The sequence below is a fragment of the Rhododendron vialii genome, chromosome 6a (assembly GCF_030253575.1).
Source record: "Rhododendron vialii isolate Sample 1 chromosome 6a, ASM3025357v1".
In the NCBI taxonomy this organism is placed as follows: Eukaryota; Viridiplantae; Streptophyta; class Magnoliopsida; order Ericales; family Ericaceae; genus Rhododendron; species Rhododendron vialii.
In genome coordinates, this window is record NC_080562.1 from 2,382,899 (window position 1) to 2,400,541 (window position 17,643).

Genomic DNA, 17,643 nt, shown 5'->3' on the forward strand with positions numbered 1-17,643 from the left:
ATTGCGAAAAAATGTAGATTTACATTCTTCATATTGGATTTTAAACATACCTCAACCTCCCCCTACCCCTTTCTCCCCCTTCTTTCTCCGCGGTCATCAACCAACTAGCTTTTCTTCTAGTTGTAACCACCGCCGACCTCCTCAACCACCACTGCCACTCAACTCTCTGTGTTCCCCCCCTCTCTCTCTCCCTCCCAACTTCACTCGATCTCTCACTCATTCTCTTTTCCTCTTTCTCTAATGGTTCTCTCTTTTCGCGTTTGACGTGAAGCATGGATAAGCCATGTTTGGATATGAGCATGGGTAAGAGTGGTTGGTTATGGATATGAGAGCAGTGTTAAGTCTAAATTTCTCATTCAGTACGCTACTCACACACAGAGTTCCAACTTCCCATCTTACACCCTAACTCCGGGGCTTGAGTTCTATCATAAAAGAACTATCATAAAAGAGCTATCATAAAGGGGTTGAGTTCTAGACATTCAGGGGTACCACGAAAATATACCAAAGTTTAAGGTAGGTTTATTGCAATTACTCAATAATATCAAAATTTTGTAGGATTCGCATTTGAACGACCGGTATTTTTTCAAGTCCCGCAAATTTGATCTGAATTATTAAACTAGTTCACATTGCAATGAAGATAGCACTGGCCAGTTCCGGCTGTTCAACAAAAAAGATTCTCCGTTTCCACTTACAAAAAACACTAAAAACTCAACGCATTTTACCATCTCGTTTACACAAACAAAAAAAATTTCAACATTTTACCGTCTTGTTTCCATTAACAAAAAAAGTTGTCAGACAAAAACTATTTTTACTACAGTAACTCTACTCACAAATCTATCAACTTATTCACTATCGGAAACACCTAAACTTTTCGATCACAAATAAAAATCAACAAATTTTTCACTACCGGAAACACCCCTATAGAGAGTTCATCTGTAGGAACACAAAAGGCAAAGTCAGGCGAGATACGTGTTGATTCCAATACTTTGAGTTGACAAAAAGTACATCAGGAATTTCACCAAGTATAAGAAAAATATGAAAATAAAGAGGTTACTACGTTCCCAATCAACCGGGTCTTGGATTCTCTGTAGTTAAAGACACATTGCCTACTTCTTATAACTTTAAATAAAGATACAGTACTGCATAAGAAAACTATGAAAAGCTGTTTACAATATTTGCACGAAAATCCAACAAATATCCCTTCCCCTGACGGCAGTTGTAGCTAAATTGATAGTCCCAACCCCGCTCCGTCTATTGCTGATGCCTCAAACCCCTTGTACTATAAGAACAAAGTTAGATTGCCTGCTCAATGATGGTATCTCTCCTCCTGTAACCAAAGAAGATGGACAAAGTGGTGGTACATTCTTTTCCGGCGTTAAAATACTAGCATGGATTCAGAACCAATTCTGAGGCACTTCAAAGTGATCGCAACAATTTCTCTCGACAATACTACCTCCGCTTGTACCTGCAGAAAATCAAAGACAGTATAAGAAACGCTTATCCAACTATTTATGACAAAAACTACATCATAATCAAGCACAAAACAAACCCAGGAACTAACCCTTCACCCAGAATTCAATCCCAATCTCCAAAAAATCTGAGAAACTATAATTTTCCTCCAAGTTCATGCTAAAGAGAACTCCTTTGTATTAAGGTAACATATGACAGCAGAACGTATTCAACGCAGTGAACCTACCACAGGTCAGAATTTAAGGGTTATTGCCCAATAAATAGCCTACCATAGGAGAACTGAAGGATTATGGCCAACCAATTAGGCTAGCACTGTAACATACAACTGCAGATGATATAATAATACAAAGAAACCGAGCCCCCTAACTCTTATACCTCATATGATATGAACACTAACACATGCAAAACAAGGATTATTTTGGTAAATTGGAACTCCGGAACAAAATGCATACCGTGACTTGCTCTTAAACGAGGACTTCTTCTTTCCACCACCTCCACGAAGGTTTCTTTTCTGCTTTTTCTCACCCATCTCACTCTGGAAGAGCTCATGCATCTCCCCTGTCCTTGATTGGGTTGTTTGTGAAGGCCGTTTCACTTGCTTGTTCTTCTTCTGAACAATCTTACCTGCATCGGCTGCCTTCTTCCCAGCCTTCACTGCTTTTGCTCGTCGATAAGCCAGGTCAATGAGGGAAATCCCAGATTTTTCTTTCTTATTTTTCCCATGTCCCTGCAAGTACAAATATTAATATTAATAACTCAACTGTCTTGGAATGCATGGCTTACAAAAAACCTACTTGACTAAGAAGACTTGAAAGCATGTCCATTGTGGAGGGCTGAATAATCTGTTGATGGGCTAAACTCATTGGGCTAGGCCCAAGGCCCGTTGAAAAGGATGCCTGATCCTATGACCGACCTGTTGAAGAGGCTAACTAGCTCCAAAGTACTGGGCTCACCACCACAGCCCAGGTTGCCGCATGGAGAACATGGGTCATCTTTGGGCTAGTTGAGTTCTGGGCTCTGATAGGCCCAACCTGCACCAGCTTGGTGCCACCTGGATGACAGTAGAATTGCTTGTGCAGTTCATTTATCGAAGAGGGACCCCAGAACTGGAGAAGCCTACGAAAAGGACCAAACTACCCCACAACATCCCCATTCCCCAATATGAGCTCAGTGATATAATATCAATATTACTGTAGAAGGAACTATACACTCTAGGTTCAAAAGTAGAGCATTCTTGATTGAGATTTACACACTCTAGGTTCAACAGTAGAACATTCTTGATTGAAGATTTACAAAAATGGCATTATAGCCATAAACTTAACATAAAGCCCTATATTACTCAGTTCTCCCCTCAAATGCATGTAAGTGATTATCCAGGAGGCAAAAACATACTGCAATAACATACTCTCAAACGAAAACAGAGAAAAGAGTGAGGTACATACTTGCAACTCTTCATCATCATTCTCGTCATCCAATCTCTCTCTAGCTGCTTCCAGTTTCCTTCTTTTCCTCCTCGGGAGATTTTTCTAATTAACAAAAATAGCCGAGTGAGTACTAAATCATTTGAGTTACTCCATGCAATCTTTTATTTGAAAGATGTAAATGAACTGTCCAGAACAAGCACCTCACGCTCTCTCTTTCTCTTTTCCTTCATCTTAAGGTCAGCCGCTTCTTGGGCACTAATAACCTCATTTCCGGAGCTTTTTCCTTTGTCCACAGATTCCTGTAAAAAGGGATTTCCGACTTTCTCATCAACAGTCATTCAATCACGTTTGGAAACAACTAATGGTGTTATGGACCTTGGACATCAACAAATTCCAGCTCATATCAAACATATTAGGGGAGGACATGAAAACCATACATGGAAGATGGAACTTCAAATGAATCCAGTATTCAACGACATTGTGTAACAAAAAATTACCTTTGCTGCCTTAGCTACAACATTTTTCTCCTGCTCTGTAACAAACCAGGTTCTTTTAGGGCGTGAGTAGATTTCATCTCTATGAGCAATCATGTTCTCTGCCTGTGAAGTGATTAAGAATGTATGTTACAATAAATACTTATAGCTTTCAGCAAAAGATTGTGTAAAAGAAAAGTTTTCAATTTGGCGCAAAGCATTCATGGCATCTGTTCCAGAATTCACAACATTGAACTTAGTGCCAATGACTAACAAAACAATACCACTAATCTAAGTCAGTCAACTGCCTTTAGCAATATATATGGGTAACAAAACATGCAGAGAATGGGGATGAAAACCTTTGTTGCCTCCATTTCAGCTTTTCTCAGAGCCATTTCTTCCCTGCATAAACCACAAAAAAAGGATAATTTAACATAGAAGGGGACAGTAATTACGGAAACAAACTGATATTTGATGAAATGAGAACCTCTCTTCTTGCAGCACTGCGGCCACTTTATCCTCCATCTGATCAATGTTCTGTGACCACTTAGTCACAGATTGCTCTGCAACAATCCGGCTCTTCAGCTTTGAACCAGCTCTCTTCGCCTGTTACCATAAAACCACAAGACGATAACTCTCAGTCACCATCTGTCAGCAGATTCAGCACAATATGCCTATTCACAGGAGTTTTAAACTGCTAATGAAGTCGCATATGGTATGAACCACGGGAAGCTACAGCCACCGTATTCCCACCAACATTCAACCTTTTTTTTATTAATTTCACGTAAGTAAGAGAGCAACCACAGGGACCAGAGTTCCACAACTCATGGGAAGCATGATCACCCAGATGATGTCAACATGGCCAAAAAGATTAAAGAACAAGCGACAAACACAAGTTGATTTGAGATCCAATAAAAACTACAAGAAACAGATCTAGTTATGGTTCAGGGACTGAAAGAAGAACAAGATAAGACAATTGTTTGCATCTTTGTCAGAATTGAATTCTTAAACAATACTGATCTTCAGTAAAATGAAGAACAAAATGATTTTTTGCAGTGAAATCTTAAAAGATAAAGTTCAAGAATGAGAATTCTCGACCACAATCTAGAGATCCCTTCTATATAATGCTTACAATGGCGACAAAATTTCCAGAGTTAGACTAATGAGAAGCATAAGCCACTACGTAAACAGAATTAATAGAACCCATAAGAAGTTAACTAGACATGATGAAGAATGTGATGACTCACAATGGCTTTCAAGAGGGACCGATCATTATCGGTCACAAATGTAACAGCATATCCTTCCCTACCGGCTCTTGCTGTGCGACCCACTCGATGAACATAGCTGCATAAAAGAACAAAAGGGGAAAAGGTGAAATGCTGAAGCCATTCTGAACTAAGCTAAATATGCCACGGTGGCAAGAGAGAAAAACTAATTTACAAAAAAATTAGGAGTGACAGCAACTCAAAATAAAATGAGGAGCCATTTGAGATGGTATGGTCATGTTTGTCATAGGTGCCTCTCATGAGGAGTAATTTGATCCACATTTCAGGGTGGTAAAATGAATATAGATAGGCCAAGGAGAAAATGCATTGAGATAAGGACAGACATGATTACCTTAAACTACACAGAGGGTATGATCCCAAAAGAAATCAACAAATGAACTTGCAAAAACAAATATAAGTTTATAACACAGTAATCAACTAAAATGGATCCTGCCCCATCCACGAAGAAGGGGGTGGATTTAGATGACCAAATAAATGTTACATAGATAGCAAGAGTATGCACACCATGAAAAGCAGAAAATTAAACTGTGATGTGAAAGTGATGGAGCAATCAACAATTCAAAGTTTCAAAAGTAACAAGGAAAAGACAAGGTATACCTAGTAAGGTCTCGGGGGCATGCAAAATTTATAACTGTTTTAACGCCAATTATGTCAAGTCCCTACAGAAGACAAACAAGTCATAAGCTGCCACACATCTTGTCAGTACTGGAACATAGATTGAAAAGTGAACTTCATAGATGATCATCAAAAGTTGGTTAAACAAGTGATTCTACACAAATTTTGGTTACAAAACTGTTTACAAAGGTTCAAACAAATAGGAAATAAATTTCCATCCAAGGCATAAATCCTAATATCCCCCTTTTCTTATCATGTTACTTTAATATTACTCTATTTACTTGGTTTGGGATGGGATGGGGGCAGTGTAGGAGTACACTGGGTTGAAGAATCTCATCTTACACGAGCAGCAACATCAGTTGCAATAAGAAAATCCACTTGTTGCTTCCTGAAAACCTCCAGTGCCTGTACAGAAGACCAAGCATAAGACATTAGCACAAACATAAGGTTAATAGAAATCAGCTTTTTGCCTTCAATTTTTTGTTTAATTTATTCTGGAGGCGGAATGGGGAGCGAACAAGGGAGAACAATAAACATAACTAGCAACTCACATCAAGACGTTGGGTTTGAGTAAGATTTCCATGGAGTTCGGCAGCTTTGAACCCAAATAATCCAAACAAAATCTTCAGCCTATGTGCAGCCTGCTTAGTGCCACTGCCAATGGAAAAGTAAAAACAATGGAATCCCGGAGACCACATCAGTAGAAGAAAGGAATAAATAATGAGAGAAATTGCAAGTGAATGAAGAGACTCTCGTTTGTTTCATTTTTGACTTTGTTAACCTCCCAATTATATTGATAAGTTGATAACCCTAAGGTCCTATGCATGCACCTGTGCGAGGTGATGTGGAATATGAAGTTTTGATCAACTTAAAGCAAACTATACAGCTAAAAACATGACTTCTGAAAAATTGCTAAACAATGGCGTTTCATGTTCCCCTCTCTTCTAATGACTAGAATGGTGTTCATGATGCAAGTCTCCTTTGCGTTTCATGTTTCCATAAGGATGGAATATGGATTCAAAATGGAAGTTGCAACACATTATCTTCAGAAAGTCGTTTAAACCTTGAATCTTCAAAATCAACATTGATCTTTGAATCATTTCAAATCAAACTCCAACCTACTTTGTGAATTAGGGGCTAGGTATACGACCATCAAGGTGGTTCAGTGTTCATGCCAATACCTTTATGTATAGAACTCCTCTAACCTCCTATGTAAAACAAAATCTGATTGGGCTGTTACTATCAAGCAACAATAAAATCAGACACCATACACTCATATCTCTAGCTCGTTTTTGTATATTCTGCTTGTTTCCACTCAATCGATACACTTCGTCTAAACAGACCTAAATATGTTCATAATTGCACTCAAAATGAATGAAAATACCATATTAAGAGAAAGACCAAACCACAATATGATTCCTTCTCAAATACAAAGACAACCAGTGACAATATGTTTAACAATGTCGCACACCTGAATATTATCACTTGAGATGTGAAAGTCTTGGAGCACAAAGCAAGAAGGACTGCTTCTTGATTCACCTCAAGCATTCGGCGTATCCTAACCACCCTGCACACAAGAAATCAACAGTTAGTGTGTCCGTCAGTTTAAACTTTAACACTTCCAGCAAAAGCTAAGGGACCATATAAGTAAGAGGTATTACTCCTCAGTCAATGTTGCAGGCCTTTTTGTGGATGGGTCAGCAGAGAGGCGCAGCGGTCGGGTCAGAGAAAGCTTGATAAGTTCATCAACTTCTTCAGTCATGGTAGCAGAAAATAGCATGGTCTGTCTTCGTTTAGGGCACAATCTAACCTGAAAAAATACAAGAAAGAAAAATGAGACATAAACAGGAGATTTTGGTTAGGGCTGCATGCAAATGTTAAACTATGAGCATGGTTGTTAACAAGCTGAGATCAGCAGCCTATGGATTGCATTGGACTCAGACAGAGTTTCAAGCCTATGAAAAACAGTAATGATAAGGGTCCTAAGACAATCGGAAAATGAGATAGCCACAAGCTTTCAAATCCTGTACCACTTTACTTAGCAATGAACTGTAGGCATGAAGCACATTCCAAGGAGAATCCTTGTCACAAAAAAAAAAAAGGAGAATCTTTGTCAACTTATAAGCATTCTGAGTTTCATAATCTGAAGGGAATGCCCTTGTCATACTTGACATGTGACTTTATTAGTTTTGGGGACATACTAGTTATTGATTGGTCCACACTACACAGTTTCAATGTAAAAACAATCAAATATGTCAAGCACTTATTCTTTAGTTGTAAATATGATTTGTAGGCATCAGCAAATTTATCAAGCAAATTTTATTAGCAAGATAGAGAAAACCATACACCATCAGTGAATAAAATGAGTATATTACAACCACTACAATCACATTTATCTATCATGCATGTCAAGTGCAAAAGAAGAAAAACCTGAACTTGGAATATACCAGCTCACGAATTTCAGCATTGAACCCAAGCTCCAGAAGGCGATCTGCCTCATCAAGGATCAAAACTGCAAGATCATCCAAATCCACGGACATAGAATTACGCAGGTGATCTATCATGCGTCCTGGAGTAGCCACAACAATATCTGGCATTGATCTCAACGCTGTCTCTTGTGTCTGAAATATATTCAGGATCAATAAAAACCGTTTTACAGACAGAACCAGAAAATTCAAATGATATGAGTACCTGGAAAAGGATGTCCCATCCCAACAAAATGCCTATTAGAAGCAGATCGTGAGTTCGTGGGTGTGGGTGTGTGTGTGTTTGGGAAAAGGCATCGTTTACCGGTAAGGGAAAAGGCATCGTTGCTTTCCATTCTAGCATTTTTAGATAGACGAAAAACGATAATCTCAATTCCCCCAAACTAAAAGCATTTTTTCCCATCCCAAGAGGCATTGATAATTTGATATTACCAAAACCAGGTTTAAATGGAACAAAACCATTAAAAATCTTTAAATACAAACCTTTGTAGATAGCCCACCTACTACCAGACAGCATCTAATATCCGTGAATTGAGCAATTTTTTGAACCATACTGTGAACCCTGTAAGAAATTGTTTGAAACTTAATATGGTTTCATCAATGAATATAAAATGTACATACAACACTAATTTAATCATAGTAACCCTATAAAGATAACTTGGATACAAAAGCACTCACTGTACAGCCAACTCCCTAGTTGGTGTGAGAATAAGAACTCTAATTGCCGGAACACGTTTTGGACGGTACAGCAGTCTCTCGAGAGTAGGTAAAGCAAATGCAGCAGTCTGTTGAAAAAAACACCAGAATAAGTTACTTTCACCTTATTGCCATTTGCCACCTATCATCTAGTGCTTCAATACTTTACTTCCTCAAATTAACCTCATAAACTCGTCTTAGTCTAAAACAAACTCATGAAACTCCGATAGCGCAAACACATATTGGGATTGACAACTACAGCATACCTTTCCAGAGCCAGTAATAGCACTCCCACATATGTCACGCCCCGATAAGGCCAGTGGTACGCAAGCTGCCTTCAAACCAAAGACAATAATTCACTACACGAAAGTTAAGCATAAGGAAGAAAATAAATGAAGCTGCAGGTAGAAGAAGACCTGTATAGGTGTAGGCTTGAAGTAGCCCAATGCTTCGCAAGCTCGAAGCAATGGCCTAGACAGATTAAGCTCCATGAACGAGCTGGCATGAAACGAGGCTCCTTCAGACGACGCAAAGAACGCCTTACTCTCACCTGCAGTGGTGTTAGCCACGTCATCGCCGTCATCAGGTCTGTAATCCTCCTACAAAATACACGATTTAGAAATTTACTTGATCATCCTATATGGGGATGTGGTAATTGAATATTCCATGAGTAACGTATGAAGACCAAAAAGTCCTTTTTTCAAAAAGGGGGATATGGTTTTGGCATATATAAGCACGATTTCAATGGTATTAGGATTAGCAATAATTTTCGTAACAAGTTTCCATACACTTCTCCAAACAAAAAACTGTTCTACATCTAGCAATGACTATATGCTTAAAATAAAGATCCTCAAATGCTCAAAACTGTAAATTTTCCCCAAGCAGCAATAATTCTCAAAATGCATGAGCCTAGAATAAACATGTAATCCTATGGGCGCTCTAGGTAGACTATTTTATTCATGGGAATGTATACGATTGACGACAAAAATTGTGAACTTTGACCTTAACTTGCTTTGCCATTCTCAGCTATTAGCAAGAGATTAAAACGTTCAACTGTTTCTTACCAAATCATTCGATCCAAACAGGCTATAAATAGGATATCTATAGCATAAGATTGGGCTGAAAATCTCCCTAAATAATACTCCCCCGTTCCAAAATATGCGAACTTAAAGAAAATGCATTTTTATCAAGAAAAATTCAAACTTTTTTGATAAATTAAAAGAAATCACTGATATTCAGTAACTAGCGGCCAAAATTCTGTTTTTTTTAACCAAAATGCATTATTCATAATTTAATGTTTTGCAGAGAGGACAATCTTTTGGGAGTATCTTCGTCACATAACCCTTAAGTATAACCTTCGCTCGTCTTGCCAATTTAATACTTTAGCATGTCTTCCACCCGCATGTGCACCTTAGTCGCATAATCCTTTATTAGTACACCCTTCGCTCGTGCACTCAATCTCAATCCTTGCTCTTGTGAATTTAACACTTTAGCATGTTTTCCGAAGATAGCTTTCGCTTCCGCAAGCGCACCGCATTATGTAACTAAGGGTAGTATGGATTAATTTCAACGAAGAATGAGCAACTTAAGAATCTGAATCGTGCTTACTTGTCGGTCAGGTTCGGAATCGTCGGCGTCATCCTCTGCGTCTTCGGCGGCGGCGGCGGGGAAAGGGGCGGAGGAGCGGTGCTTGGAGATCTTGAAATCGATGGAGGTGGTGCTGCGTCGGGCGTGCTCTTCGGCGACCGATTCGGAGTAGGAAGCGAAGTCCCACGGCGATTGCGATGGCTTGCTGGGTTTCTGATGACCTAGGGCTCTTCTTTCATCCACTTCTTCCTCGTCGTCTTCTTGTTCCTCGTTGCTTTCGAGCTCGAGCTCCAGTTCTTCGTCGCTGGGGGGGTCGAACATGAAGCCGTTTTCCTCCATGTGCGGCAGTTGCAGAGCTATCTGGTTCAGAATTGAGAGGTTTAAGCGGAGGCGAGTGTGTGTGTTAGGTTTTAGGCGCAGGGTTTTGAACGTATGGCATTTTTTAACCTTCAGTTTCCCTGAGTTATTGGAAAATTGCATATAGAACCCAAAAGGTCTGCCCTAGTAACAATTTTAACCTTCAGTTCCTAATTTGGACAAATAAAACCCTACTACATTCGTATGTGGGTCAAAGAACTAGCAACCGTCGTCTAGGGATGGCAGCGGATGGGTTCGGTTCAGGTTTGTTCCAAATTCGAAACTGGAAATATTGCAACCAAAACTGAACCGAAACCGAAATTGACGAGTTTTATATCACCTAGACTGTAACTGTATCTGACGGGTATCACTTCTGTTTTGATGTGCATATAAATGAAAGCAATTACGTATATAACATGCTAGCATAGAGCCTATTATATGCACAAAGTAGATTTAAAGACCCAAACAAAACGTAAAAAAATCACACTCTTCATTCACAAAACGAAGTAGATTTAAAAACCCGAACAAAACGTAAAAAAATCACACTCTTCGTTCACAGATTTATTTAGCAATTCAAAAACAAACAATCAAAAATACGTGAGCGTATTTGTTCAATTTAACTAAAATTGTCGAACACTTTAAGACTGCAATTCCAAAAAACTAAGCAGGCATGTTGCTACGCCCTCCACAGTCTTGCGCTTTATGTACCTTTTAGGTTGCTATACGCTATTGTTTGTGTGATTTCGGATACTCATAAAGCACAAATATTTTTATAGCATATTTATTCAAAACTAAAATGAAATCAAAGAGAAACTGAAAATCATTTTCTCCGAGATTGAGAATACAACAAAGAGTGTACACACACTGGAAGAAAGCAGATATCAATGATTAGATATCGACTCACATACCTTGAAATGGAGTAAATCGACTCGTCCTCCATGTACGATCGAAAAGAAAAAGAAAATAGTAGTATTAACAAGCACATAAAAGTACAATAAGTACATCAAGGAGGCTTACTCCGAAGTTGGAAAAATTGTTTGGCCTTCCTTTACACGATTTTATTGTCCTGTAAAAATCAAAAAAAAGAGAGAGCTAGTATGAATTAACAATCAACACTATAAACTACTTAAAAAAAAAACAAACAAAAGTACAAAAAAAACTCGATCGGTATTTGGGACGGTACGAAACACCTACTTATGTGTACCGTTCTATATATGTTCCAGTGGCTGGAGTCATCCCATCCCATCTTAAGGAATTCCCTTCCTCCAGTTTGACGTTCCTTACACAATAGCGCTAGGAGAAGAAGAAAAGAACAACAAAATCATGCATAAATTTCTCTACCAAACGCCCAAGCAGTTCTCTAAAGACTGCTTCTACAAACTATATATGAGGGCGTATGTGTGAATAAACTACAATCCAAAACCATGGTTAAAAAGTGGGTAAAAACCAGCTCAATTTGTGCGGGTCAATTCGGGTATCCATCTATTCGGATGAGATTGTCTCCCTAGTAATCGAGGAATTATGATCACCGTCCCCGTGGATACGGAAGTGTAACTTATTAGGAAGTCCTTTTGGATGCCTAAACAATAACAACTCCATTGTCCATTCTAAATTTAAAAGATTTTTTCCCTTATGACTGGCATGCAGCTTTGAAGCTCAGATGCAGGGAAGAGAATGCAAAGAAAGAAACGAAACGATCTTACAATTTCGTATGCGCACCTCAATTGTTTGAAATGTCAAAAAAATGTTTGATTTTTACAGAAAATTAATAATTTCTAATGAACTATTTTCAGCTTCTAATCGAAAGATTTCATTTTCTGGTTCGCCAATCATGATTCGTTCAGCTTTTTTTTTTTTCTTTTTTTGTCCAGAAATAAACTCGATTTATATATAAAAATCAAAAGCCCCGCCACAACATATCCTTGGTGAAGGCCAAACATAATCACTGAGCAGAATTCTGATTTGATAGGGACAGTACTCGTGTCACACTAGGTATAGAAACAATATTCTAGTCTTCGAAGGGCATTTTATGTAATGGGTATATATCCCCCTCCTCTCACAATACAGTAGCCCCCATTGCGAGAGGAAAGGGACATAGATGTTAGCCCTCTTGAACACTTGTAATGGAATTGCAATAGTCAAACAATAATTCTATAACCATTTTCCTCTTGACCCAAAAAAAAAAAAAAACAATAATTCTATAACCACAAACACATGCACAAACAAATACACAAACTGATAAGTGTGGGGCTCACACACATTTAATGGTGCAATGTTTGCGGTTCAAGCACCATTGATTGCCAAAACAAGAAGTACAATGTGAACATAGATATTGCAACTACATCGGAAAGTCTAGCAACACGGATTTTTTTACCCAACTCCGGACACAAATGTGTCCAGAACCGTTGGATGCATATGAGCTCGTGTGCATCCACGGTTCCAACTGTGTCCGGAATTGTGTAAAAAATCTGTGCATGTAGCCTTCCCCGCAACTACATTGCAATCTTCTCTTGCCTCTTTCACCATGACAGGAGGTCCCTGTGAATACAGATTGCATAATGTCTCTGTGATACTTCAGAGAAACGCGACTGAGGTCAGAGGGACAGAACTTTCACCTTAATATCTTGTTGACAAAGATACCCATAAGGTGATTAAACTGACTTGCATCTAGGCCTGTCAATGGACCGGATCCGATCCGGATCCGATCCGGAAAATCCGATCCGGATCCGGATCCGAATCCGATAACATCGATCCGATAATCCGATAATCCGGATCCGGTAATTCAATACGGATCCGGATCGGATCCGGATCGGATCGGATTAAATCCGTTATCAATCCGAATCCGAACTTTATTTTTTTTTAAAATTTTAATTTTTTTTAAAAAAATAGTAAAATTTTTATTTTGAAAAAAAAAATGTTTAAGAAGTTGTATTTTTATTTTTATTTTTTATTTTAAATTTTTTAATTTTTTTTTCTGAAAATAATTTTTTTTTGAAAAAAAAAATTGTATTTTTTTGAAAAATATATTTTTTTTTGGCTAAAATTTTTGAAGTAAAAAAAGTTTCCGGATCGGATTCGGATTTTCGGATCGGATCCGGATTTTTCGGATTCGGATCCGGATTCTCGCTATCGGATTTGAGTCTTATCGGATCCGGATCGGATTGTGTCTTATCGGATTCGGATCCGGATCCGGATCTGTCGGATCCGGATCGGATCCGGCCCATTGACAGGCCTACTTGCATCCCTGCCATCACAAACAGAATAGATGTTCGAATTGAATCCAGAGAGAGTGAGAGAGACGTCAACTGCATTTCTCCATTACTCAGACAGTTTGAAGCCCCTCAAATCCTCTGTACCCAACAAGCTAGTGCTGGTGTCCAGGTACATTTTCGACCACAGGATCACTAGAGAATTTTAAGCGGGAAGGGTGATCATGACCAACAATGTACCAGCATACCGGCACAAACAAAATTGGATACAACGTATTGAGCTCCAGTTAGAAGAAACCAAAGGATTGCATGCATATAAGAGAGAATTGACCCATCTTTAATAGAGCAGTAAAAAGGGTTTTCATCCTACTGAAACTTCTTATGTATCAAACTTCCCCCACATCTCTTTCAGCATACGCAGCGCAAACCTGTCTGTTACTTTTACATAATTGCCATCACTGATGCTGCAAAGGGACATCACTTGCTAAAAAGATTTGATTGCAAGGAATCAACCTAGGATACCAATGAATATTGCAGCTTACAAGAGGAGCAATCGTGCTATTTTGCCCATGCATGTAAACGTAACATGCTGAAACAAAGTCACAAACTAAGTATATTTTGCCACGAATCCACGATAACAACCGTAAGTCGACGACATCTATCTTGATAGAACATAGCAATTAAATTCAACTTACTATAAACATAACAGCACTTCCCATTGAGTAAATTATTATCTAACACGGACGCCTAAACAAAGAAAAGAACATCTACTCCACAAGACAAGAAGCACATTTTTCCTCATTGTCTTCGAGTATTGCAAACAGAAAAGGTCTCAAAGTCCTTTAGCTTACAACCTAGGTCCAGAATTGTGATTTATTGTGCGCGTGAACTCGCGCGCTCGTGTGTGTGCGCATGCATGCTTGTGCAGAGAGAGCAATTGCACATCAATCCAGCTTGCACATATAGCACTAAAAGTTGATCAATCGTTGAATTAAACAGCAGAAAATAAATGTTGGATTGCATGTAAGTACTGAGAGTTGATCAGTCTTTCTAGACTTAAGAAGCAGAAGGCATAATGTAACTTTCTCAGACGCTACTGTAACGCAGGAATGTATAACCTTCTGTTTCCCTTTCATGTTCTACCTCTCATGAAATCCAATTCTGTGCAAAGAGGCACAACTGCGATCTATGTGGTGCTGCGCGGGTACAATAACACGCACATGATTGTCCAATGCAATGTAAGTAACTAAACATGAGAAACACCAGCTACTATCTGAAACCTAAATGCTATATGGTTTTCTACATGATGAATTGATGATCATGATCCTACCACTCAGTCCATTTCCTGGATTAAAAGCTCCTAGTCAAAGTAACGGATTGAAGAACTGGTTTTCTACTCCCTAAGAATCCAAATGTAAGGAACAAACTCATGAAACTAGCATACAGATGAAATTGCAACTACGAAACAGAAACAGAAAAATTAAAAGCACAGCGAACCTACTTTCATATAACCCGAACCCGAACGCAATCTCATGAAAAAGCACAGAACTTCGTACGATCAGGAGGTTACTACTCAAAGACAGCAGCAAGCAAACATTCTAAACTTGCTAAAGCGAGCAACGTCAAATTCAGTGAATTGTTATTTACACCCCACATATGCAAAACGAAAAGAAAAACAAAAGAGAACATTCCAAATTCTAGTCCACAAAAGCAAGATTCCTTTTTTTCTTCAGGAAGTGGGAGAAGGAGAGACTAAAGCAGTAAGAAAAGCATTATTTCAATTCCGACACTAAAAACGCGTACAAGCAAGAGAATATCCCAAGCCACAAAAATTAACCATGACTAGAAGTCGAAGGACCGATCCCCGCAGCTCTCCCCATCCCTCTCTTCTTCCTCTCCTGCTCGTACTCCGCGTCGTCCGTCTCCAGCTCAAACCTACACACCGGGCACGAATTCCTCGACCCCAGCCACGGCACGATGCACTCCTCATGGTACCCATGCCCACACGGCATTTCCTTGGCCTTTTCCCCAACATTTACCGAATCCTTACATATCGCACAAGCCACACAATCATCTTCCGATACGATTTCCAGTTTCTTCAACCCTAACACCGCAGATTTCGACGCCGGCGGGGCCCCTCTCCTCCCGTTCCCGTCGCTCTCCGCTAAATTCTGCAACAGCGCCTCGTACCCCGCCGCGTCCAAGTAATCCTCCGGATTCCCCACGTAGTCGTCCATCTCCGGCGCGTGTAACCTCAGCTCGATCGAGTGGTCCTCCAGGCCCATCAGAATCTCGGCCCAGTCAAGAATCCTGTTACGGCGATTCGCCGCACGCGCGGCCAAGTCGCGCAGGCGGAGGCGCAGCACGTCCCGCCTCTGCCTGCGCGTGTCTTCCTCGTTCTCGTCGCGCTCGTCTCGACGATCGTTCTCTTCTCCTTCTTCTTCTTCGTCGTCCGTTTCGTTTCTCACCATGACGCCGTTATCCTCGTCGTCGTCGTCGTCTTCATCGTTGTTGTTGTCCCAGCCGTCAAGTTCGATCCGTAAATAATCGTCGTCGGACGGATCCGCGTGTTCGGACGGAGGAGGGGGCGGGGCGTCTTCGTCACGCGCGGCCTGGGCGATGAGGCGGAGGACCTGGAGGAACTGGCTGCTGAAGGAAGGATCGTCGACCAGATCGGATGGGAGGGGACGGGCGGTGGAGGCGGCGGCGGAGTGGGCGATTGCCTCGACGAATCCGTTCTTGCACTCGTAACATACGACGTCGGGTAGGTCGGCTAGGGTTTCGACGGAGACGCGCTTGTCGCAGTGGTAGCACCAGTACTGTTGGACCGGATCGGGTGCGGGTGCCGACTGGGGTTCCGTCGGTGGTGATGGGGTTTGGTGATGCGACGGCGATTCGGCCATGGCGACTTGGATGGATATGAGGAGAAGACTGAAGATCCCGTGCGAAGTGGGAAGGACTTGATGAGAGAGAGAGAGAGAGAGAGAGAGAGAGAGGAGGTGGAAGATGAGATTTGATTGATTGTGGGTGGTGTGGTGTGGTGGCACGTCGTGCAGCGATGGTAGGAAAAGAGGAGTGATGTGGGCAATCGGACGGTCAGTAATTGTGTTGGATATACCACTCGGTCCCAAATTGTTGTGCTTGTTTCCTTTCAAGAATGGGCACGCACTGCTAGAGTTGTAAATGAACTGAGCCGTACGTGAACTGTTCGAGGCTCGACTCGGTAAAGACTTGTTCGAGTTCGATTCGTCTATTAAATGAACCGAACCTGAGCCTCAATTTTAGGCTCGTTTCATAAATGAGCCGAACATAAACGCAACAATATTCGGCTCGATTAGGCTCGCGAACTTGAAGTATATGTGTATCATGGGGATTTTATATAGTTATATAGTAAAAATTTTAAAACTTGTACAAGTCTAAACGTTTACAATTACTAAAAATTTACTTATGTATATGTTTTTATCTTTTTATATGTATATGAACATATTTATGTACATAATGAAAATTTTATTTGCAGTTTTAGATCTGTATATGAACATAAAAATATGATATTATTGAATCGTTAAGGCTCGTAAACAAGCTCGAGTTCGACCCAAACCTGGGCAAGCTTGGTTCGAGTTTGGCTCGTCATAATTTTCATTGAGTTCGGCTCGAGCTCGAGTTCGCTAAAAAACTTAACGAACGAATCTGAGTATTCTAATATTCGGCTCGATTCGGCTCGTTTACAGTCCTACGCACTGCTAACCTAGAACCTGGGGGGCGTGTGCGATCCGAGCAGTCGGATCATGCATCTGATGGCTCGAATTTCATCTCGACAATGGACAATCGAGAGTCATTCTTTATGGGGTCCTCTTTACCGAATTTTTGGTGTATTCATGTACTAAGTCATTTTTAGCCGCGGGATTATGTTTTGAGATTCGATCATGTGGTCTTTTGCACTTAAATTTTAGTGTGCCCACGTATCAAGTGATTTTCCGCCGCACGATCGTGTTGGGATGTTATCAAGCCAGGGAAGCTAGGGCATGGCTCCTCTGTGTCCA

General features: G+C 40.3%; 2 protein-coding genes across 2 annotated transcripts; both read right to left on the reverse strand.

Moving 5' to 3' along the window:
- Positions 1 to 938: 938 nt before the first annotated feature.
- LOC131329504 (DEAD-box ATP-dependent RNA helicase 28) lies at positions 939 to 10,462 on the reverse strand. Its single transcript, XM_058362647.1, has 19 exons — positions 10,059 to 10,462; positions 8,867 to 9,049; positions 8,717 to 8,785; positions 8,433 to 8,539; positions 8,238 to 8,316; positions 7,716 to 7,889; positions 6,930 to 7,078; positions 6,740 to 6,835; positions 5,820 to 5,922; positions 5,611 to 5,673; positions 5,251 to 5,312; positions 4,615 to 4,711; positions 3,855 to 3,973; positions 3,727 to 3,769; positions 3,392 to 3,493; positions 3,095 to 3,193; positions 2,913 to 2,996; positions 1,923 to 2,197; positions 939 to 1,465 (listed from the first exon to the last, which is right to left on the reverse strand). Exons 1-19 carry the CDS (start codon positions 10,374 to 10,376, stop codon positions 1,450 to 1,452), a joined length of 2,238 nt encoding a protein of 745 aa, XP_058218630.1. The 5' UTR covers positions 10,377 to 10,462; the 3' UTR covers positions 939 to 1,449.
- Positions 10,463 to 15,194: 4,732 nt separating this feature from the next.
- On the reverse strand, positions 15,195 to 16,712 carry LOC131329308 (E3 ubiquitin-protein ligase CIP8). Its single transcript, XM_058362390.1, has one exon. It carries the CDS (start codon positions 16,504 to 16,506, stop codon positions 15,436 to 15,438), a length of 1,071 nt encoding a protein of 356 aa, XP_058218373.1. The 5' UTR covers positions 16,507 to 16,712; the 3' UTR covers positions 15,195 to 15,435.
- Positions 16,713 to 17,643: the final 931 nt, after the last annotated feature.

Coding starts and splice junctions, on each gene's coding strand:
- LOC131329308 (XM_058362390.1), bottom strand. CDS start 16,506: ATGGCCGAATCGCCGTCGCATCACCAAACCCCATCACCACCGACGGAA.
- LOC131329504 (XM_058362647.1), bottom strand. CDS start 10,376: ATGGAGGAAAACGGCTTCATGTTCGACCCCCCCAGCGACGAAGAACTG. Junction 8,317..8,432: donor ACTAGGGAGTTGGCTGTACA/GTGAGTGCTTTT, acceptor AATTTCTTACAG/GGTTCACAGTATGGTTCAAA. Junction 7,079..7,715: donor ATGCTGAAATTCGTGAGCTG/GTATATTCCAAG, acceptor GTATTTTTTCAG/GTTAGATTGTGCCCTAAACG.